Below are 23,570 nucleotides of genomic sequence, written 5' to 3' on the forward strand. Positions count from 1 at the left end.
ATTTCCTATGATTTCATTTATTACAATGTAGCAAGGGATTCAAGAGTGCCTTATGATTTCATTATTACATTGCAGTACATTAAAATTTCATATATCATAGTGAAGTACAGCCTTATGATTTCACCAATTCAGTTTGTTTTAATGCAATATATGATGTGGTGTGCATTTCCTTTCCTTGAAGGAAAGAAAACAACCACATATTCACAATGACAATTTTCAATAATTCATCACCACAACAGAACTTTTTTTCGAGTTACCCAAAACCCGAGAGTTCAAAATGATATTGTTAATTTTAACTCCGTCAAGTTCGGGTTCGAGATCTCAGGTTCAAAGTTGAATAAGCATAAACCAACCAAGATCCACCTCGTTGCCATTCCTAAATACAACCTTTACCATGTATGGTTTTCTATTTCCTACACTGATTTTATAATATAAGAGCAGCTATAGGAATTTAATATTTATAAAAAAACAATTGAGACTTTCTTAAATAACTAGGATAATTAATATAAAAAAAATTAAATGCTAGTACATTAAATGACAATATGTAGAGTTGATAAGTGTTCAGTAGTAGACATTCCAATCTAGTTAAGGGTAGTTGCAAAGGGAGACCAATTGCAAGAATGTGTCAAAAAAGGGTAATAGAAAAGTGCCAAAGGCATTTCCCATTGCAAATATAGAATAGAACTGTACAACATATGAACATAATAATATAAACTTCAAATCTTGTCAAACCATGTGCCACTTTTAACAAATTGCTTCTAACCTAAATTGTAAAAAACAGAGTATTTTCATATTTTTTGTCCCCTCCTCAAAACTTTTTAACCAAATCCAAATCCCTCATTTGCTTCATGAATTGCAAGCAGTAGCCTATCTTCCAAATGTTGTTTAGATGGATACTCTGGCAAATCTAATTGATTGAAACTGCATAAAAAAGAAACCCACATCATCATAATCCAGTGATGCAATGTGCCCTGAACTTAAATAAGAACCAAATTGGAAAGTGAGAAAAAAGTACCAAGTATGAGCAGAAGGTAAATGATCAGGACTTCCATATGCCTTGTGTATCTGAAACTTCTGGGAGCCTGAAATTCCTTGAAGAGCACTAAAACCCTCCAAAGGAACCTGAAATGTTGATAGAAAAAACCATTATTATATTGTGCATGTTCTACAGCATGAGGTCGACAAAAAACATTAAACCAAAAATTATTCGATTATCGTATGATACCGAGTATTATGAGAAAACAAACATAGCTAAGATTGAGGTTGTATATTGTCAGGAACATTATCTTATCACAAAGATATAGTTGAGGTTTCAAAGCCAGGAACATGCTCTGCTAAAGTTCTCAATCATGTGGTGAGACACATGCGAGGCGACAATTTTCAAATAAATTGAACACACAAAATTGGGTACAGTTGAATGTTACTAGCAGCTAGCTGAATTTAAATAAGGCAGAAAGTAAGAGGCTAAGAGCAAAAAATACTTTCAAAGTGAAGGCCTGAGCAAAGCAAAGTTGATTCAGAAAAAAACATGAAAACTAATGTGAAATTTGCATTATTGTTATTTGCTAATAAAGGATTCAAAGGTTAAAAGCTCCAAAATATACCTTGGATGTGCCTGTCACAAACTGCAATAGTCTAGCCTTGTCTTCTTTGCTCAAACCTTGAACAACTTCCCAAAACCATTGGATAACGGGTGATGCAACACTATATCCAGAATATTCTGTATTTGCTCTTAAGTCATCCACTGAAATTAAATAAAAAAATGATTGATAAATTTTCTTTTTCACAGTTGAAAGGCTTGTAGACATAGCTGGTGATGAGAGCAAGTAATACTAATCACATCAATAAATGTAATGGAAAATAATGAAAGGAACTCACAATCAATTTCAGGAAGTCCACTGATCAATAATTCTAGTTCTTTGTCATTGAATATAGATATCAACTCCCTGGGTATTAGTTCACTGAATCCTTCCAGGAAAGCATTTATTTGAGGTCGAATAGCCGTCGTCAACCGATGCTCAGCAACCAGATCCACATATTGATTCTTATTCTCCTCTGTAACCTTGATATTACGCCCACCGGGAATCAACTCATAATCAGTCACCTAGACATGTTCATCAAAATTAGACAAAAACAACTTGCAATCTAATATATTAATATAAACTCAAGAGGCTTCAGAACAAGGTCAGTACTTCTGCTCTTTCATATAAGATCAACTTTTCCTCATCTGCATCAATGCTAAAAGTAAGATCCAGAACATCACTGATATCGTTCTGCAATCATAACAAAAACATGAGCCAGATTTCACAGTGAACATACAATAAAAAAAGAGAGTAAATAGGTCACACGGGAAGACTACAACAATGCACTTGCCTCAAGCATCCATTTCAAATTTTTGAAGTAGTCAGGATCAATGGCTTCAATATCATGATATGTAACTTTGGCCCCGAGAATGTGCTTGTAGAATGACCGAGTAAAATGGACATCCAAGAGCTGACCATCAAATAATGCTTTTCCAACCTGTATAAAGTGGAAAGGGGTAAGAAAGAAGGATATATGAACAACAGTAAATATTAAAGACAGTTGGAAAAAACTCACCACTCTACCAACAAATTTAAAATAAGATAGATGTTCTGTTTGGTAAACAGAGTTTGGGTTTGGCTGAAATGTCAACTCATTGCCTACTGTAGTAAATAGCAGTGCTCCTTTGTCAAAAATAACTCTAGACAACAATTGATACCATTCCCTTGTAAGCCCACCTGCATCAATACCCTCCTCCCCTCGGAAGTGAACATTCAACCTTCCCTTCAAATCTTGAGCCGGTCTCATGCGAAGCTGGTTATAAGAATCTTCTAGAACGTACGCTCTTCTTACTGGTATTCTTAATGTGCTATGGTGATGGTCATGCTGATGCTTAATTTTTGATCGGAAGTGGGAACGCTTGTTATCAAAATCAATAAATCTCGGAACTTTCAGCATGAGGGAGAAAGATTTCTCAAGCAAACCTGGGTTTTGCCTGATAAAAGTATTTAATAGCTTCCTATGCTTCTCTGAAAATTTTACAAAAGCAGATTGTTTCTCGTCTACTTTCACAGCAGGTCCAGATGTTTTCTGCTGTGTAGCAGATGTGCTGGCCTCTTCAACATCAGAAGTAACTGGAACACTGGAACCCTGAGCAGCACCAGACTGTGCGGGATGCAGCTTCTCACAAACCACAAAGAATGATTCTATGTACGGTAAGATATTCTGAGAACCAGCTGGAAGTGGAGACATGACACCAGACGGTTTAGACACAAGTGTTCTAGAAGGGGTTAAAAGCTCAGATCCAGACTCGGAGTAGGACTCTATCTTGCATATGCAACAGCTCAGCTCATGCCACAAGGGCTCTAATGCTAAATTAATCTCCCAAACCTCAGAAAGATTGAGAGTTATTCCATCACTCTCTTTCTCGGTCAATGATGTCAAAAGGGAGCTCAAGGCTTGCAAAACTCTCAAAATCGCAGCTCCATCAGAAGATGTTGTACTAAGAAGAGATTCAATTGTTTCACTGAAAACACGTAATTCATCCTTTGCAGATGAGGTCAATTTTTGAACCGCTGCTGCCAGCTCAGTGACAAAAAGCTGACAATGAGTTGGAGCAATGGCCACCAATTTCTTCATTACCTCCGCAACAATACCATATGCATTATCTGACAATCTGGAAGGGAATCCAAAAAACATTAGATCATGTCTAACCATGCTGAACTGTACAATGTTTTTACAACAATAATACCAGGTCTGGTCTATTAATTGCAGTTAAATAATAAAAAGTAAATAAATGCATGTATAGCAAGACTCAAGTAAGAAAATGAGTTGATAAAGTATCATGCCAGGAATCATACGACACTCACTGCTGTTCCCAAGTCAGGAGTTACTAGTGAGATTTTAACTAAATATACTCAAGCAAGGCATGTTGACAAAACCCAGACAACAGAATTAACAATATTGTACACACGCAAGTTCATAATCATACCCTTCTAGTGCAAGCAATGAGCATAAGAGTCGAAGTTCTGCTTGTGGCAGGTTACTCAGCACCTGCTCTGTCTCACTTTCCTTATTACCAGAGGAAGTGGGTTTGGATGAATCATCAACTTTAGGAGATGCATCAAGACCATGAGAAATAACAACAGAATCTGTATTTACATCTGCCTCCATCACAGAAGTTTGTGGAGCAGATTCCAGCTCAGTAGATATCTGGGATTTGTTGGATGAACTAGACTTGCTTCCAGCACTATCTATGATAACATCTAATAAATTTAGCAACTGAAAACAGATACACAGAAACTCATGTCAGCACTGTCAGAAGGTGCACAAAATTGGGCATGCTAAAAAAACTGATAAAACCAAATGATCACCTGCTCAAGATGGGCTATGCTCCTCAAATAGAGGGGACGTTTCAAGAGGCTCAAAAGTATTGTAATGGAAACGCATCCTTCAATATTCTCACCTATATTTTCTTCATCCTCAACAACCATCACAGCTTTGCCAAGTGCAACATCAGCATTGTTGGGTTCTCTCGATGCAAGATGATGCAGCCTAAACTGAAGCAAATTCTTGGCCACGTACGGATGATTACGAGCAAGATAAGTGAGAGTTTCGAGTATTCGCCGAGAGAGCAGTGGAGGAACTCCTATGTAATAACAGAAATATATAAGGTATTATAACTCATTCTGTAATAAAATATAAAAGCATCTTTCAAATAATATAAATAATCACTCAGGTGAAAACAAGATTGAGATAAAGAAAGTGAAACTCATTTCAGATGCGGCTTAAAAAGGACGATAAATTCAATACTAAGAGCACACTGACTGAGCATGAACATTGTTTCACAGAATTAGAACCAGGATATTTTACAAAAGCAGATTGTTTCTCGTCTACTTTCACAGCAGGTCCAGATGTTTTCTGCTGTGTAGCAGATGTGCTGGCCTCTTCAACATCAGAAGTAACTGGAACACTGGAACCCTGAGCAGCACCAGACTGTGCGGGATGCAGCTTCTCACAAACCACAAAGAATGATTCTATGTACGGTAAGATATTCTGAGAACCAGCTGGAAGTGGAGACATGACACCAGACGGTTTAGACACAAGTGTTCTAGAAGGGGTTAAAAGCTCAGATCCAGACTCGGAGTAGGACTCTATCTTGCATATGCAACAGCTCAGCTCATGCCACAAGGGCTCTAATGCTAAATTAATCTCCCAAACCTCAGAAAGATTGAGAGTTATTCCATCACTCTCTTTCTCGGTCAATGATGTCAAAAGGGAGCTCAAGGCTTGCAAAACTCTCAAAATCGCAGCTCCATCAGAAGATGTTGTACTAAGAAGAGATTCAATTGTTTCACTGAAAACACGTAATTCATCCTTTGCAGATGAGGTCAATTTTTGAACCGCTGCTGCCAGCTCAGTGACAAAAAGCTGACAATGAGTTGGAGCAATGGCCACCAATTTCTTCATTACCTCCGCAACAATACCATATGCATTATCTGACAATCTGGAAGGGAATCCAAAAAACATTAGATCATGTCTAACCATGCTGAACTGTACAATGTTTTTACAACAATAATACCAGGTCTGGTCTATTAATTGCAGTTAAATAATAAAAAGTAAATAAATGCATGTATAGCAAGACTCAAGTAAGAAAATGAGTTGATAAAGTATCATGCCAGGAATCATACGACACTCACTGCTGTTCCCAAGTCAGGAGTTACTAGTGAGATTTTAACTAAATATACTCAAGCAAGGCATGTTGACAAAACCCAGACAACAGAATTAACAATATTGTACACACGCAAGTTCATAATCATACCCTTCTAGTGCAAGCAATGAGCATAAGAGTCGAAGTTCTGCTTGTGGCAGGTTACTCAGCACCTGCTCTGTCTCACTTTCCTTATTACCAGAGGAAGTGGGTTTGGATGAATCATCAACTTTAGGAGATGCATCAAGACCATGAGAAATAACAACAGAATCTGTATTTACATCTGCCTCCATCACAGAAGTTTGTGGAGCAGATTCCAGCTCAGTAGATATCTGGGATTTGTTGGATGAACTAGACTTGCTTCCAGCACTATCTATGATAACATCTAATAAATTTAGCAACTGAAAACAGATACACAGAAACTCATGTCAGCACTGTCAGAAGGTGCACAAAATTGGGCATGCTAAAAAAACTGATAAAACCAAATGATCACCTGCTCAAGATGGGCTATGCTCCTCAAATAGAGGGGACGTTTCAAGAGGCTCAAAAGTATTGTAATGGAAACGCATCCTTCAATATTCTCACCTATATTTTCTTCATCCTCAACAACCATCACAGCTTTGCCAAGTGCAACATCAGCATTGTTGGGTTCTCTCGATGCAAGATGATGCAGCCTAAACTGAAGCAAATTCTTGGCCACGTACGGATGATTACGAGCAAGATAAGTGAGAGTTTCGAGTATTCGCCGAGAGAGCAGTGGAGGAACTCCTATGTAATAACAGAAATATATAAGGTATTATAACTCATTCTGTAATAAAATATAAAAGCATCTTTCAAATAATATAAATAATCACTCAGGTGAAAACAAGATTGAGATAAAGAAAGTGAAACTCATTTCAGATGCGGCTTAAAAAGGACGATAAATTCAATACTAAGAGCACACTGACTGAGCATGAACATTGTTTCACAGAATTAGAACCAGGATACCTGTTAATAAGGACAAGGAACAAATACAGAATAATAAACTGTTCTTACTTCTTACCATCAAAAGATTGAGGACGTGAGTACATCACATTGTTCTGACAACCATATAATCTGTATGGCGGCTCAACTTTATTAAAATAACTGGAAGGCTTTCGTACATCAAGTATTAGCAAGTCCATCAGAATTTTCACCAGGGAAGTTCTAGTTTCACTATGGGCACAAAGATTCAAAAGAAGCCTTTGCAATTGACCTTTATATAGTGGCTGTAAAAATTTAAGACAAATTATTATAAGCAATGAAGTTTTGTTCATTTTGAAGGACTTTTCCTATCATTCAGTAATACCTGAACTATGCGAAATAACCGAATCATCGCATGCAAAGCTTTGGTGTCAACTAGAGGTGCTCCATCAGCTTCAACAACCTTAGCTCCACCAGACCTGCGTGAAGAAATGCTCCCCCCTGCTCCATCCAGGCCAATGATACCCTCATTACGCCTAGAAGTCTCACCTCTACGGCCTCTGGAATTAAATAGGGTACGACTGTATCGATGTGCAAACCTCTCCCGCAACATATTTGCCTCAGCAACAAGAGCAGGGGTAAGGTTAGCAAGGACGGCATCAGATGATGTTAAAAGAACCTGAAGAAAAACAAGAATTATTCAGAAACAAACTCCCATTAACAAAAATGAATTCAACTGACAAACTTGCCTCTTCCCGTATTTCTGAAGGAAATGTTGCAATTATAGACACTGTATCCATTTCAACAGGTTGACCTTCCAACTCCTGAGATTGATGTAGCCTCTGTGCTCGCTGTTGAGCGAGAACTTCTGCTCGAATATCTGGGGGAAGAGCTGCAAGGAACTCCGGATCAATGTCGCCAGTATTTTGAGACTCAGCATTTGATGGTTGAGCCACTTGACCTTGCTGAGCTGAGAGGACTTCAGCACGCAGCTCATCAGGAAGAGCATCCAGAAAAGCACGATCTATTGCTCCTGATCCAGCATCACTATTCACCTGATGATCAACTTCTGGACCATTTTGATCTGCATCTCGACTTGAATTTTCAGAAACTTCAGTGACACTATGTAGAGATGCATCTCTCCCACCTACTGGTGAAGAATGGCCAAAAGGGGTGTTTGCTCTTCTTGTGCGTGCAGCCTGTGAATCACCTGCTATCCTATCTGCAGTAACATGCCTTTCTCCACCATCATCATGGCCATCGGCACTTCCAATTTCAACATCTAGGCTCCTAAGGCTTTCACCAAAAGTTGCCCCACTACCACCACTCTCTTGGCTCACAGCTTCAACATCCCGAATAACTGCATCGGTATGCTCAAACTGCATCTCAACTGTCTGTGAGTGAGTGCTTGGTACATCTACTGGCAGAGATCCATTTCCTGCAAGTCTGATATCAGCAGTGTCATTATTGTTATCAATTGATAAACGAGTCACCATGCCACCTTCTTCAACTGCATTACTTTCAACTGTGACATCTAGCCTTGAATCTCCTGGATCTTGCATCTGACTGACATCAACTTTACTATGAGGGCCCTCTTCTGCTATGTTATTATCAGATGATTTTTCCGGGGTGAGTTGCCTCAATTGAGAGACAATCAACTCTTCAAGGCCCTGTGGTAAAACACCAGTGTTTGGCCCACTACTTTGTTGGTTATTATCACTCCACAAGTTCATACGGTGTCCATGACGTCCATTCCTCAATGATCGAAAGATATTATCCAAACTAGATGAGTTCTCCAATATATTATCTAGATTTTGGAGAGAGACAGAGAATAGGTGTCATTATGGAATTAAGATGAATAAATAAAGAAAACCACATTATTAGAATAAAACATCAACAACTAGAGAATTTCGTAAAGGCAGTAACCTGATTGCCCAGTAGGCAAATGGAAAGAGGAAGAAGGCCCAACTAAAAGCGGGTGGCGTGAAGGAGTAGCAGTATCACCAGTTCTACCCAAAAGGCTGTAAATAGATGTGGTGCGCCCTGGACGTCTAGATCCAAAAACTTCAACTGGCATCGCATGATGAGCTTCATTTGGAAAACTGTTATCTCTTCCAAACACCTCAATATGGTCAAAAACATTAATTCCATTAACGCCCTCCTCAAGTCGCAGTATAACCTCATCCTCATCATCCTCGTCATCCTCTTCTTCCATCGCTTCATCAAAATCATCATCATCATCCATCTCATGATCATCTTGATCTGTGTCATGATGTGGCATGTGATGGACTTCATCTTCTTCCAAACCATTACGTTCCTCATCATCCTCGTCCTCTTCATCTCCAGACATATCATCCTCATCATCATCATGATTTTCTTGGCCATGGGGTTGGATTTCAAACTGCAGTCCCACATTTTCAATTCCATTATCAAGACCTCTTGCACCAGCAGTTTCATGCATGTACTCATCATCATTAGCAGGAGCGAACCCTCCATCAAAATCCTGATCATGTTCCATATCATCAGTAACAGCTACAGACCCACCATAAGACTGGATTGCATTGTAAGACCCAACAAGGTCAACCTGAAGGGAATCAATATTGGACTGAGATGTAGTTTCCATGGACTGAGACATGTCACCAACATTATCTGTTCTTCCAGGTTGGCTAAGATCAGAAGGCTTTGTTCCTTTACATACACCAGAGTCAACTGAATGAACACTCTCCTTGGTTACTAACTCAAGAGCTTTGATAATACCAGTAGCAACTTTAGATGAGTCAACATGGTCCAAGTCTAAAACTTCGAGAGTGCGAGTGAATGATTTAACCAAACCGGCATCCATAAAAGTGGCAGAGGCCTCTGCTGAGATGGATGAGCCAGCAGGTGTACGAGCACTCAAAACATCATTAAGTAGATCAACAAAAACCTGAATTTCATTGCCCAGAGGCTTAAAACCATTACATGAATCAACAAATTCATTGATAATATGGCTAATCTCAGTAAAAACTCTCCTCCTTGCCTCCGTAGAACGAACACTAGTTGCAACCACAAATTGGTTAGCCCTGCTTGCTAGTTTCTGTCTCCAATCCCCATCAACCTTCTTGTCCTTTTTCAATTTCCGAGAATAAGGAAGGAAATTATGAAGAATATGGTAGAATATTCCTCTTGTGCTTAGATCAGCATTACTCTTTTGATGAGTACTTTTAGTGCTGCTTATTTCAGCATCTCGTCGAAGCAGAACATGAACAGACGAAGAATACATCAGTAATGTCTCTGTCAGAAGCTTCAAAACAAATACTATCTTTGCCAGTGATGCAGAAGCTTCCTGGTTGCTGGTTTCATTCCCCTCAGAAGTGGTGGCAACAGCTTTTCCTTTCCCCTTATCTATAGAGATATCAATGTCCATGGCACTTGATGTTGGGGTGCCAGGGAGGACATTTGAGCCAATGTCATCCTTCAAAGGGGGGACAATAAAGTTGCATATCGATTCAAGAAGAAGTTCTATCACATTAATAAAACTTTGAACAGGCTTTTTATGACATTTGACGCTCTTTGAATCATGAATTTTGCCATGACCATTCCCAGAAGCTTCTGTGTTTGTATTTCCCAAGCCAACCTTCCCATCATTATTCTGTGCTTTGCCTTTCTCCAATGATTTATCCTTCTCCCTTTCTTTCTCCTTAGCTTTGTATTTATCCCGATCTTTCAGCAAGACAATGTAAGGCCTTTCACCTACCATTTCAACTTGGCAAACAGTTTTAGCAGCTTGCATGAATATTATTGGATCCCGAGAAATTACAGAAGCTAGGTTTAACAGGAAATTGCGAGGGTTGACCCTTCCATTTGGATGCCGGTTAGACGGAACTGCGAGACTATGTTTTATCTCAGATTCCATCGCTTGATGGAGAGTTTGTGGATCTTCAAGAACATGACGGACAATACTTGCAGCAACATTGTCAAACCCAGGGAAGAGGCTACTGGTTGGCAGAGAAAGAAGTAAATTTATACCACCAGCATAAAAAAAAGTAAGGGCAACAGAATGGTTCCTTGTAAGATTCGAACATAGTAGCAGAATAGAATGCATTGTGTCTGAGGGAAGTTGGTTCTTCATACAACTATAAGCAACCTCAATAAGTCTCTTCTGCTCATGTATATCTGCATACTTGGAAGGCAGTCCCAACACAGACTGCAATTTGTGCAGCTTATCCTCATCAATGGTAATTGATGTCTGCTGGCTATTCACAACTTCCTTCTTCAACTGCTCCGTAACTTCAGAATTCAATTTCTGATCCACTTGCAAAAGCCTGTCTAATGCAAAAAAAGCAGTTGTGACCCATTTTGGCACCTCTAATTTCCCCCTTCTATCAAGACATGAATCCCACTGGTAGAGTAGATCTGAGGCAATTTTGATCAAACCACTCTTCGAAGCATCTTCCCTTGCTACAGAATCATCATTAAGGATCAAAGCAAGAACATGAAACAGAGCAGCCAAGACGGTATAATTTCCATTACTAGAAACAAGCCCACATTCCTTGATCTGGTCAACAATATAAGTGACAACAATAGATCTACATTGACCAACATTCTGAGAACAGATCATCACAAGCAAGTCACGAACAGGAAATGCGAGAGTTTCCTTTTGTAGAAGTTTTGTGCAAATTGATAACAACTCGTCAATGGGAGGAAGTTGGACCATCTCTTCCTCAAGCTGTTGAGCATTATCATTTGCAATACCATCCTCGGTGTCTGAATCAGATTTTCCAAGGGACATGGCAAGTGCACGAGCAAGTTCATCATCTTCTTCTGTGTCCTCTGACTCTGGATGGGAAAACAACCACTCCATTGCCAACTCCACACTATTTGACCCCACTTGCCTCAAAGCTTCCTCTGCTCTAGAACTGGAAAAACCCATCTCTACAATGGTTGAAATAGTTGTTTCATTGGGAGGAGGCCTGGCAATATGAACACCGCTGCTGCTACTTACATTGTTTACTTCAACCCCTGAATAAACATGCCTAATAATAGAGATAATTGTAGAAATAAATTCATAGCTACAATCAACTAACTGGGGATGAGTCCAAACTGGAAGCACAACCTTCAGCACCATGGACTGGAGGACCTTCACAAACATCTCTGCATCTCGTGGGAACGGGATAATACCACTTGTAAGAGGCTGTACCAGCAAGTGTTTTGTCAATGGAGACAATATAAAAGATGAGGTCACTAGGTGGTCCATAAATTTACCATAACTTGCTAAAGAAGCATTAATCGATGAATAATGTGCATCTTCCTTGTCATAATGTTTTGCACTCCCATCATCAGTTTCCATAGGTGATGCAGGAATCTGATTAAATGGAAACAACAACTGACAAGTAGCTTCAAATGTGGTCAATACAGATTGAATAACTCCATGCCCATACAAGGAATTCAGTAGAACAGGATTGCAAGAATCTGGTCTCTCCATTACAATGTTATCCATGAAATCAATCACTTTACCAAAATAACGAAATTTTGTTGATATAGATGTTTCTGTCCCTAAAGATATTTCATGGCCCCCAAAATTCATGTAATCTAGAGCAATGTGTGCAAAAGTAGAAGCTACCGATTCTGAAGCAGGACTTACATTCATCATATCATCCCGCCTGCGGGAAGGTAGCAACATTACTTTTCCTAACTCTTGGAACAAATGGATGGTGTGAAATGAAAGTGATCTGACCATGTCACAGCAGGAGGTATAATATGTCCTTCGCTTGACAGAGTCCTTCTTATCAATATCCCCAGAAGCTTCTGAAGATCCAGAATGATGAAAGTTATTACTGGAATCTAACCACGTGTTTGAAGGACCAACAATGCTTGAACGGTGTTGAGAACCAGTTGCACGGCCCAAACCACGGTACATGTTTATAAGGTCAAAAAACTGTGATTCAATACTCCAACCTGAAGTCCTTCTCCGTAATGGATCAAGAAGTTGCCTGAAAGAATTCAACCTTTGCTCTTCAGTTTCATTTGCATCCACTTCAGCCTGTTGTGAATTAGCAGCAGAACAAGCACCATCATCCTCATAATCAGGCTTCTTATTTTCAAGTAGAGCAAGTTGCCACAAAACTTCACGGTGGACATGCCCAATATCTTCAAGAACATCCTTACTACCAGCTCCAAATTCTGTAAGCAATGCAGTAACCCAACGGTTGTCTTTTGATGCAGCAAGAAAGAGAAGGAACTCAACTGAGAAAAGTGAAGAAAAGATACTTCTATCAGTTGTCATCCTTGGATCGAGCAACGCAGGTCTTGAAGAAGCACCAAACCCGTTTAATGCTTTCTTCAAGTGTTGTCTAAGAGAGGAACAGAAGGCACGTGCAAGAGGAGCCGAGTGATGTTGAGCGAATCCCTTAAATACCATGGTACTATGCAAAGCAATAGACATGCCATCTGAGGATTGTGCAATAGTGGGCCGTAATAATAACAACTTCAACAAAGCTTCAATTCCTGATTTTTCCACAAATAGACGACATGTTTCAGAACTTTCCATACTCTGGTGAACCAATACCATCAAATGAAAGATGCATAGCTGAACAAAATGCTCATCGCTTATCCCTTCTGAGGAAGAACTCACGGTGCCTACATCGCAGTAGTGATTTTCACTTTCTTTTTCTCCAGAATCTGTGTTCATTGCACTACCCTCATCAGCTTTTCCTGAAGAACCTGTATCATTACCATCACCAAAGGATGCAATCTTATGGATGATTTCAATGATAATATCAACACCAGTACTTCTCAATGATGATACATGCCGTAGAAGCTCCTCCACTGAATTTGCCAAAGGGATAATAGCTTCATTCATAGCCAAGACATACTTTTTGCTAGTGAAGATGTCAACAAGGAACCGCAGTGATGAAGTTTCTCTGACAATCTCTAAGCCTTTGGCATTTAGACAAATGGCTCCAAGACCATTTGGAATGCAGGTCAAAGCCTTTGATGAAGGAAGTACTCCAGATACAACTGAAGATAAAAATGCATCAGGAAGACCCATTTCATGCAGAGCAGCAAAACCTGTAGGATCTTTGTGGATGATTTCACTCATAACAGTAACAGCTGAGTAATAAATGTCGCCTCCAAACTTATCGACATTCCTAAAAATCAAGGCTATAGTGGCTGGTAATGAACTGTCCTGAGAGTGTTGAGATCTACTAGAGTTTGTAGGCACATATGTTGCAGAACCAAGTGCCTTGAGGGAAACTTTTATGAGCCTCTTCTGCGGGTACAACTGATCAGTACAATTTCTTGTACTTTCACCAGTGAGCATCACGTTATCATTTTCTCCAACCAAACCAATAACCCTGTGAACCTCTAACTGTAATCTTTGAGCCAAGAGCTCACTACCCCCCAACTCTTTAAATAAAGATACAGCTGAGCTACTATAATCCATATGCTTCTGAAGGGTTTTTACTGCAGAACATACAAGATGAATATGTGCAGGATCAGAATCCTCCAGCAGAGGCAAGAATGTGGGTACCATGCCAGAACCTCTGATACTACTCCCAGAAGATGAAGTTGAGACCACATGAAGCAGATAGAACTGAAGAAGTGCCTCAACAAAAGCAAGGGAAGATGGATCATTAGAACTCTTCAATGACAAAATAGCCTTCTGAAGCACATTCAGGAGTATCATGTGATTCCCTCCAGCAAAAGTCATGCTAGATCCATTCAGTACCCGTGCCCGTTCATGAGATGATGTATGTGCTGCTAACTGAGCTCCTAATGCAAGCATTGCAATTGTTCTGATAGATCCAGATATGGTTTCCTCAGATCGCACAACTCTAACCAATTCATTTGTATATTCAGGTTCATTGGCAAAGAAGGAGACAAGCTCATCATGAGCATCACTGGACTGGACCAGCACAATGAAGGCAAGAAGGCAGATTCTGCTATAAAGCCTGCTTATTCTCAGAGACCGAAAGGAACAAGCATACCTAATTCTAGTGAGCAATGAAAATCGGAGGTCAGGAGGAACACTATACTGCTCAATGCACTGCTTCAAAAATGACAACTCATCCTCTTTGCGCAAATGCATATCTGCCATATGTATAACTCTCAAGCTTGAGGAAACTGTATCTACACTGTGTTCCTTGCTTTGGGCACTGGGTCCATACAATTCAAAATAAAGGGTAGAACCTATGCGGTAATTGGATTGGTCACAGCTGTTGTCCACATCAGAAGGAAACAAACACAGTGATTCGTCTTGGGCTTTCTCATTTGTCATAATGCAAGAGTACAATCCCAGGCCCTCTTCCTTGCTTCCCCACCCTTGTGCTAGGGACAGAAGATAGTTGTTCACTGAACCACAGCCAACCATCTTCGCACTTCCATGGAGTTTAGAGGGATTTATTTTTACAAGTGCAGCAAGAGTTTCTAATGTTGCAATAAGAATCTCAGGATCTGTTGATGCTAGTAAAAGCTTGAAGTGCTGAAAAGGAAAGGAAAGATATTAGAAAATAGAAGTTTAAAACAACAGAAAAATGAGTAACGACTAAAATAGAGGATGGAATGAAGAAAAAAGAAAATGAATTAAGACCAGACATAAAAAGGGCATAACTCTGCAGTATACCTCTAAGCCATCGAAAGAACTCTTGTTTGGACAGTTCTCCAAAATTATTTGCATGGCCCGTAATATTTGCAGAATTGCATGTTTTGGTAATGGGGTGTCATCTTCTAGATTATCTGACAGTGTCAGGTCATTTCGACATGACAAATATGTCTTGAAGTATGTATCAAAATGAAGAAACAATGGCATCCAATGATGAAAATTCCCCTGATGTGAAAGTAATATACAGCTTATAAGTCTACAGGCAAAAAAACAAAAAATATTTATACAAACAAATTATCATAAAATTACCTTACTGTACTCCCACTGAAAGTCGGAAAGTGGTCTAGCTATATCTTGTAATGGACACTGGATGACCTTGTCAATAAAGGTTTTGATCTTAGGTGGCTGAAATCAATCATTCACCAAATTTAGATTAAGTTACATGGGTAAGGAGGGAGGAAATGAAAGAAGAAAACAGAAGCTACAAGAATTTTAGGCACATGTTAGTTCAACTATGAACCATCAGGAACTAGAAGATAAGTGAATAGACAGAATTTCACATACAACCCCAAACATAAACATATATACAATTGGATCTAAGAATAGAAATTGGGCATTGCAGTTGAAGCAAATTTCAAAACATGCTTTATATTTTTTTAGTATCATTCATGTAAATCAATTTTGAAAAAGAAATAACAGTATTGATCAAAACTTTAGAACAAAAAGGCATTAGCACTGGACTTCAGTTTCCAAAAGGAGTATGAACACATTGAGCACTCAATAATGAATAGCCTAACAAAACTGACACCAAAAGCAGTGTATCCACAATAAAAAGAACAAAAAAAACAATAAAAGATAACCTAGAGCTGTATAAAAACCAGAAGCAGTTATAATTTCTACTCTCTGAATAAGTAGGCATGTTTTTTAACTAATGTATGTAAAACGTCACATTCATGCATAAGCAAATGCAATCAGAACCAAAGATTCACTCTACATAGTACAAAATGTCTATGTCAAGTGTACTAAATGAATGTATGTACATACTAGGTTTTAAAACCATAGAACTAAATCCCTTTTGCTCTAGCAAATAATGCTACCTGACCATAATCAATTTCATGGACACGCAACGCAAGTACAATTCATATACTAACAACTGACTAATGCAAAGAAATATACAAGGACACTACAGCTCATTAATATTTCAACATTCTATGTACAACATTTTTCATTGGTGTGGAAGAAAGCTTGACAAATTTAAAAGAATAAATGCAACACAAAACAGAAGTTAGGCACATAAGTAGAGAAGCGAGTTGCTAATGTTATTCAATCTTTCTTGCGAACTTTTCTAGTTAAGGATTAATGATTTTTTGATAACTCCATAATATGTCAATCTTAAGCCAAAATCTAACTAGCTCATTTTTCTATTCTAACACATAAATCACAACCAAACAGAATAAAAACCACAACCATAATACAAGAGTCAGTAAATGCCTACATCACAGATTATTGATTTAATCTAATGCAATATTACTTTTCCTGGCTGGCTATATAACCAATCTCAAGCTATCAAACCCAGTAAGTTCTGGCTAAATAGAAAAAATATTTTCCTTTGAAGGAAAATATAACTTCTGGGAAATCTTTAAGGTAAAAGTGTTAACTACAGAAAGGGAAAAAACAACAGGAAAAAAGGCAACACATATTACTTCTTTTTCAGTTTCCTTAAAGTTGTGGCTTCGACTTTTCTTGAAAAAACTTTTTTGAACCCAAAGCACTTTCCAAATTTTGTCAAATGCCCACTTTTCTGAGCCATTTCAATTACTAACTAAATGCCATGCTATTTCAATTACTAATCAAATGTCCATGGTATTCTAACAATGCTAAACTTATAACAAGGTCAAGGATACCTAGCTAATATTTTGTTTAATTTATCTGATGCACAAAATAGAGCATTCACAAACTGAGTCAGAATTTATTGAACAAAACGAACAAAAAATTACCAGAAACAATCAATCAAATAACTGTTCATATTATATATATTTTATTTCCCATAGTATCCTCCCACCAGATAGGTGGCCACTAATCTCCCAAGATACAGTCAGGCACCTAATCGGAGTCCTTCCCAGTAGTAGTTTTTTTAGCACGCATGAATTCTAGGATGAACCCAAAGATCACATGCTTAAGTGGCCCAAATCTCTTCCACTTTTAGTAACACACTTCGGAAGTGTCTAGATTATCTAATAATCAAAATCTTAATGAAAGAGTATTTGAAACAAATCAAAAAATTACTACATACCCCAAAACAATCAAAGCCAAACATGGTGTATACCATTCAAATTTTCGGGTGGCAAATGCCTTTATGCCGTAGTGTAACAGAAAAAAACATTCATACAGTTAAATCGCTAGACAGACACAATCACCTAAGGACTGAATACAAAGCCATTGAAAATGCATTTCCCTATTACAATAAATGAATGTGATGGTAATAAAATAACACAACCACAACCACCATATTCCCACACTACATTTTTATCCCATTTCCTACAGCATTCTTAATGCAATATAAACTCATAGTTAATTTTAGCAACTAAAATCAATTTTGTAAAAAAAAAACACACATCCACAAAATTAACCATGAATCAATACATAATTAATAGAGTAGTAAAAAAATGCTTAAAAGTGAAATGCATGACATGATATTACCTAGTAATTAAAAAAAAAAGTGATCTTGTTAAACCCTAATCAGAAAAAGAATAAAACGGTGCGTATTGAGATATATAAGGAAAGAGTGAAAAAGAAGACTAACGGGTTCAGAAGTGAGTTTGATGGAAGGAGCAATGGTGCCTTCATTGGAGAGAAGTTGGCGTAAGCGAGAAGGCCAACTCGATCTTAGGGTTGTCATTTCTCACTTCTGCTTCTCAACATTAACTGCTTATAATCCAAAATCCACCATCAATAATCAATAATCTATTTTAAAATCACTTATTTAAATTAAGCTTATAAATAAACTAATAATTAGTATATAGGTAGTTGGAAAAGTGAAAGAGAGATTGTTACATGAGAGATAGGAGAGTGAGTTATGAAATTGAATAGATATATATAGAGAGAGAGAGAAAGAAAAATGGTTATGTATTTTATTTTATTTTATTTTTGGAGAGATGAAAAAAGAAATGGTGTATTTTTGAAGAATGGGATTGGAATGATGAAGGAGTGTGCATAAAATAATGAGGAACTGATGCAGAGTCAAGAAAGAATGGTGTTTTACCATATTGCCCTCAGCCTTTGTGGTACTTCGGGTTAGGTTTTGTTTCCAACTTTGACTTGTAAGTTTGGTTTGGCCCGAAATTGTGTAGCAACTAACAAATGAAAATGTTATACTCCTTTTTTTGGTACAAGTTACATTTGACAACTCCATGAGCCTCATCTTCGTATATTAATCTCGGCTGACACAAAATACTAACATACTAATTATAATTATTTTGAAAGGTTGATATCGAGATAATATACTTAATAAGTTTTAATTAAATACAAAATGGTTAAACATTCATGTTATTTATTTTAAAACTTTTTATTTTACATTGTTTATATTTATTGGTATACATTCGAATGAATTTCCTTTTGGCATGAAGGTGTTTAAGTAGTATGGTCTAACTTGACCCTATTCCATCTTTAGATGATTAACTCAATTGATTTTGTCGGGAAAATAATGTATCATCATATGATTAGTCATAGTGTAACAAATATTGCTAGTAATCTGAAGTACAAATTTGTAAATATAGGATTTTGTCATAAATTAGTCAAATGTACTGGGATTGGAATATCACTTGATAAATCGATTCAATTAACTTAAACACGTTAAAAATAATTTGGAGATAGATTGTGATAAATAACCATAAAATATAAACAAGAGAAGAAATAAGATAAAATGTTTCATATTAAGGAAACATAATTGTCCACACAATTTACCAAGTTTGAAGTTATTTAATATGAATTATGAAGAAAAAAAATAATGTTTTTTTGCTCGATACATAATTTGTATTCAGATTAGTTTTTGGTATTATCAAGATAAGGAGATTGCACTAAACTAAACCTATTAAAATTTGTGACAATCGTGAATTATAACTTCATAACTTAAATTGATTAGTTTTGATATTCAAATTCTCCTCTCAATACTTCCATGAACACCTAAAATATGAAAACAAGTGATCATCAGAATAATATGAACATGCACACAATTGATGAATGATGACCGACCAGAGTTTTAATAAATTTAAATTAGCAAAGTCTTTTAACTTTCGAGAAACGAATGCAAATTTTTGACCTTTTAAGAAAGGAATGTAAATTTCATTTTTATTCTGAAACATGTTGGCCTGCAATGGTTTCCCATTTTTCACTGGTACTAAAAAACAAAGTACAATTCTATTGCAATAAATTGTTGAGTGGGAGTTCATATGGCTTTCCAAAATTCTTGGTATTATCAATATCTGCAGATAAATAGCCTCTCAACTAAAATGTCCTCTGGGAATAGATAAGTAAATTCATTTAGGAGTGCCCACAGAAGAACAGAACAAGGTATTGAAAACAGGGTATCTGAATCCAATTCTCATGCGGTATTCTTAATTCAACAATAATGAACTAAAGGTATAAAGACTAATGATTTTTGAAATCCTCAATGTTTATAGTTGATCCTTCCTGCAAGAATTAAGATCATCTGTCACGTCTTGCCATCGATCCCATAGAAACCACCATATGATAAAAGTTTATCGACAATGCAGCGAGCATCGGGCATATTATTGTGTGAGCAACTTTGAATCACATGCCACTATTTTGACCCTGCCAACATTCTCTTGGCAGTCTTCGGTCTTGAACAATGCATCTTGTAACATGAAGGTCCAAACATTGTCACAAAATCTGTATGTGTGGAGATGTCCCTATGGTTACACAATGAAAAGAGAAAACATGTCAGGTTCTACTAAGCATATTGAGGCAACAATAGTATTGAATGGAGAAAGAAGGAGAGAATAACTATGTTCATTACTTACAAAGACAACATCATCAGTATAACTAATAACTAGTTACTAATTTAAGAGAAGGAACAGGCTTATTCACTACCCAATACCCACAGGTTGTCTTAAGAGTAACTGCTAGAGAACACACTCACAATGCAAAATAATTAAAATTTCATAAGTGTTTCCCAGGTAATATAGTGAAGACAATGGCCTCAAATCATAAACTTTCAGATCTCATAGTTTCATTTGGTGCTTGAAATTACATTTGGTGTGAAAACAGGGCAACTTGAGAGGCATGTCGCAAAAGTAATAGAAATTTTGTGAGGTTATACTAATGGATTCAGGTAAGGAATCATATAAAATTAAACAAAAAATTTGTCCGGTTCCTTTTTTGTTTTCATTTTCACTTGATATGTTTTCATTATTAATTAAAAAACGCTACATTGTTTGTACTTTGTTTCTCGATTTCAATTTAGTGCTAACGAAATAATGAACATCTTTTAATAGGAATAATGAACATTTTCTTAAATTTTGAAAATATGAAGAAAAAAAGTGAAACGAAAACAGAACTTTTATATATATATTAATGATTAATGAAAACACGACAACTTAAAATGATAACATTAAAATAAAATAAATGCCTCTTAGTTTATGTGATGAACTTACTTTATAACAACAACCAAGCCTTAATCTAGGTTATTTTAGAGCTATGCTAATTAGATGACCATAACAACATCAATTAACAAAGAAATAACTTGTAGATGGCATGATTGGAGAGTTCCTTTGGGATAAAGTACTTCTCTTTCTCAGTTGTTTTATATATCCTTTAGCAATTAAAGCCTAATGGAGGATAACTGGGATTTTCGCTTTCCATCATTGAATTTTGTTTCTACACATAAAATAATAAGGCCAAACAGCTAATTATATATATATATATATATATATGTATATATATATCATAATATTCAGAGTTAAAGGATCAAAATATTTAATTCAGAGTAGGAATTTAGTTCAGTATTGGATAATTATAATCTGTTTGTCAACAAGAAACAGCCACTGGAAAACAATTGAGTGCAAAGGAAAGCATCCTTCAAGGGGCAGATTAATCTCGACTTCAATGAATGTAAATACGAATGAGAATGCGAAAGAATAATGTGAATAAATTCAATTTATATCCCACTTTATAGAAGTTATTAAAGAAACGGAGTATCAAGGATTGAAGATCTCTAATACAGATTCAACTAAATTATAATTTTTGTTACCCTTTATCCTAATGTTCACACATGTCCATACCCTCTTTATGCTAACGTTCACACATGTCCATACCCTCTTTATGCTAACGTTCACGCATGTCCATGCTTTTTAGGATTTCCTTTTAGTCACGCGTACCTAACTTACAGCTAAGGAAATACTTTTTTGGGAAATAATGGCTTCATAAGCATAACTATCAGTCCACGCTATCAAACAATTCAACATTTTCATCCTGTTGAGCTTTGACTAAAGATAGCCTGATTAGCATTTACTGTCACAATATAAATCCAGTCCAAGGTTCTAAATCTAGGACCAATGTCTTCATGCAGGCACGACATCTAAATCGTGTGATGGTTGTGATCACATCACACCACAATCACACTCCACCTAAACCTACAAGGACTGTGACTGCCACGTGGGTGCAACTGCAAATTCAGACCTGACCGATACCCAGAATTTTTAGTTGCAAAACATTTATTAGTTGTTCATTACACTTGGGAGATTTAAAACATTCATTGGTCACTACCTTCCTCCATTAATGCTTGAAATGTAACAAAATTTTGTTGTGAAAACCATAAACTAATAAATGTTGAGCAACTCATAAAGGTTACCAAGTAGAAAGCAAGTAGCCGCTCAATCTTGATTGTTGCCTAGTTCAGCTCAATCTTGATTGTTGCCTAGTTCAGCTATCACTATTCCCTACCATGAATCCCCATATAATTATCCGCATATTTTTTAAACTGGCTAACAAGTTTACAACAACAACATCATCAAATTGTAGCAAAAAGATACACAAACATTCATTTGTTACAGCTAGAAAAATTCTAACAACGATTCTTACCTTGATGGAGACCTTGCTTTTGACATGAGTTTCCAAAGCTTCAGTCATAGACTACAATAAATCCACATAACCATTGAAAATAAACGTCAAAAACTTAAAAAAACAGATATAAAATTCAGATAACATAAAATTACTATTATCTTATAAAAGTACCTTATCGAACTGAACAAGAACCTGAATAGCAAGCTCAGGGCTGAGTGTTCCGTTCTGAACCATCTCATCCAAAGTCTCGGTAAGGCACATTCCGATCGTCGACCTGCGGTACAGTTCAAACGTCGCCATTTTTGCGCCGTGAAACACGATCGGAAAGAACTGCATAAGCAATATTATTACAACGTAGCAAGTTAGTGACGAAATTGCATGTAATTGAGAAATGACGTGAGAGAATCGATTGAGAATTGAAATTGGAGAGAATAAAACGAAGATATAGGATTTGTATTACGAATCGGTTGGCGACGTTGAAATTGATTTGGTGTTGTTCTTCAGTTGTTGTAAGATTATTATGGTTCCGTTGAGTTCTTGAGAGAGAGAAATTTGGGGATTTTTATACCCTAGCATTTTGAGTTGAAGGTATATATAGGAGTGAGGATGGAAATTCAATGTGTAATAACAATATTACCCTCGTGCATTTTTGATCCCATGTGGTTCTTGTTAGGAAAAAATGAAACCTTCGAGACACATTTTCAAGTATTTTAGTAGGAATCGCACATTTTCTTTTTCATAATTTATATAATTTTATAAGATGTGATTGGTTTGAAAACTTATATTTAAATTCAAAATATATTGATAGTGTAACACTGTCACTAAATTATTCACCGTTGATTGTTGATTTATTAACCATCATTAACTCTCAAATAAAAGTAATATAAGTCATGGATGATGTACTAACAGTGTGGAAAAAAAATTACATTATGAGTATATAGATTTTAAACTTTTAGGTAATTAGTTTTTTATGTTAATGACTGACTTTTATTTTGTTACATTAAAGATGATTATGACTATGATTCAAAAACTAATTTATTCATATAAGTCACCAGTTCTATCAACAAATCTTTGCCATACACACAAGAGTTGACTCATAACATATTATTTAAAGAGTCGACACATTGACAATTTTATTAAATTTTATACCTAGTTTAGAAATATATAATTAAATGAACAATTTGTCAATTTTAGATGGGAACTTCAGTATTTATCATACACTCTTCTGCTTCT

The 23,570-nt window shown here is 36.8% G+C and overlaps 2 protein-coding genes across 3 annotated transcripts; both read right to left on the minus strand.

Annotated features, from left to right (window-relative positions):
• Nucleotides 637-18,404, minus strand: LOC109326557 (E3 ubiquitin-protein ligase UPL1-like). 2 transcript variants are annotated; one of them, XM_019559249.1, is made up of 18 exons: nucleotides 18,312-18,404; nucleotides 18,061-18,182; nucleotides 15,567-15,662; nucleotides 15,279-15,482; nucleotides 8,600-15,137; nucleotides 7,423-8,480; nucleotides 7,059-7,352; nucleotides 6,774-6,978; nucleotides 6,225-6,499; nucleotides 5,843-6,132; nucleotides 4,889-5,527; nucleotides 2,599-3,058; nucleotides 2,374-2,520; nucleotides 2,193-2,273; nucleotides 1,879-2,104; nucleotides 1,605-1,744; nucleotides 1,016-1,122; nucleotides 637-921 (listed from the first exon to the last, which is right to left on the minus strand). In XM_019559249.1, the coding sequence occupies exons 2-18, from the start codon at nucleotides 18,154-18,156 to the stop codon at nucleotides 819-821; spliced, it is 10,959 nt and encodes a 3,652-aa protein (XP_019414794.1). In that variant the 5' UTR covers nucleotides 18,157-18,182; nucleotides 18,312-18,404; the 3' UTR covers nucleotides 637-818. The 2 variants fall into 2 exon arrangements, with proteins under 2 accessions (XP_019414794.1, XP_019414795.1); XM_019559250.1 differs by lacking the exons at nucleotides 4,889-5,527; nucleotides 18,312-18,404 and having other exon boundaries at nucleotides 2,599-3,697; nucleotides 18,061-18,258.
• On the minus strand, nucleotides 19,744-22,902 carry LOC109326112 (transcription initiation factor IIA subunit 2-like). Its single transcript, XM_019558779.1, has 4 exons — nucleotides 22,798-22,902; nucleotides 22,509-22,667; nucleotides 22,356-22,406; nucleotides 19,744-20,185 (listed from the first exon to the last, which is right to left on the minus strand). The coding sequence occupies exons 2-4, from the start codon at nucleotides 22,635-22,637 to the stop codon at nucleotides 20,045-20,047; spliced, it is 321 nt and encodes a 106-aa protein (XP_019414324.1). The 5' UTR covers nucleotides 22,638-22,667; nucleotides 22,798-22,902; the 3' UTR covers nucleotides 19,744-20,044.

The sequence above is a fragment of the Lupinus angustifolius genome, chromosome LG14 (assembly GCF_001865875.1).
Source record: "Lupinus angustifolius cultivar Tanjil chromosome LG14, LupAngTanjil_v1.0, whole genome shotgun sequence".
Lineage (NCBI taxonomy): Eukaryota > Viridiplantae > Streptophyta > Magnoliopsida > Fabales > Fabaceae > Lupinus > Lupinus angustifolius.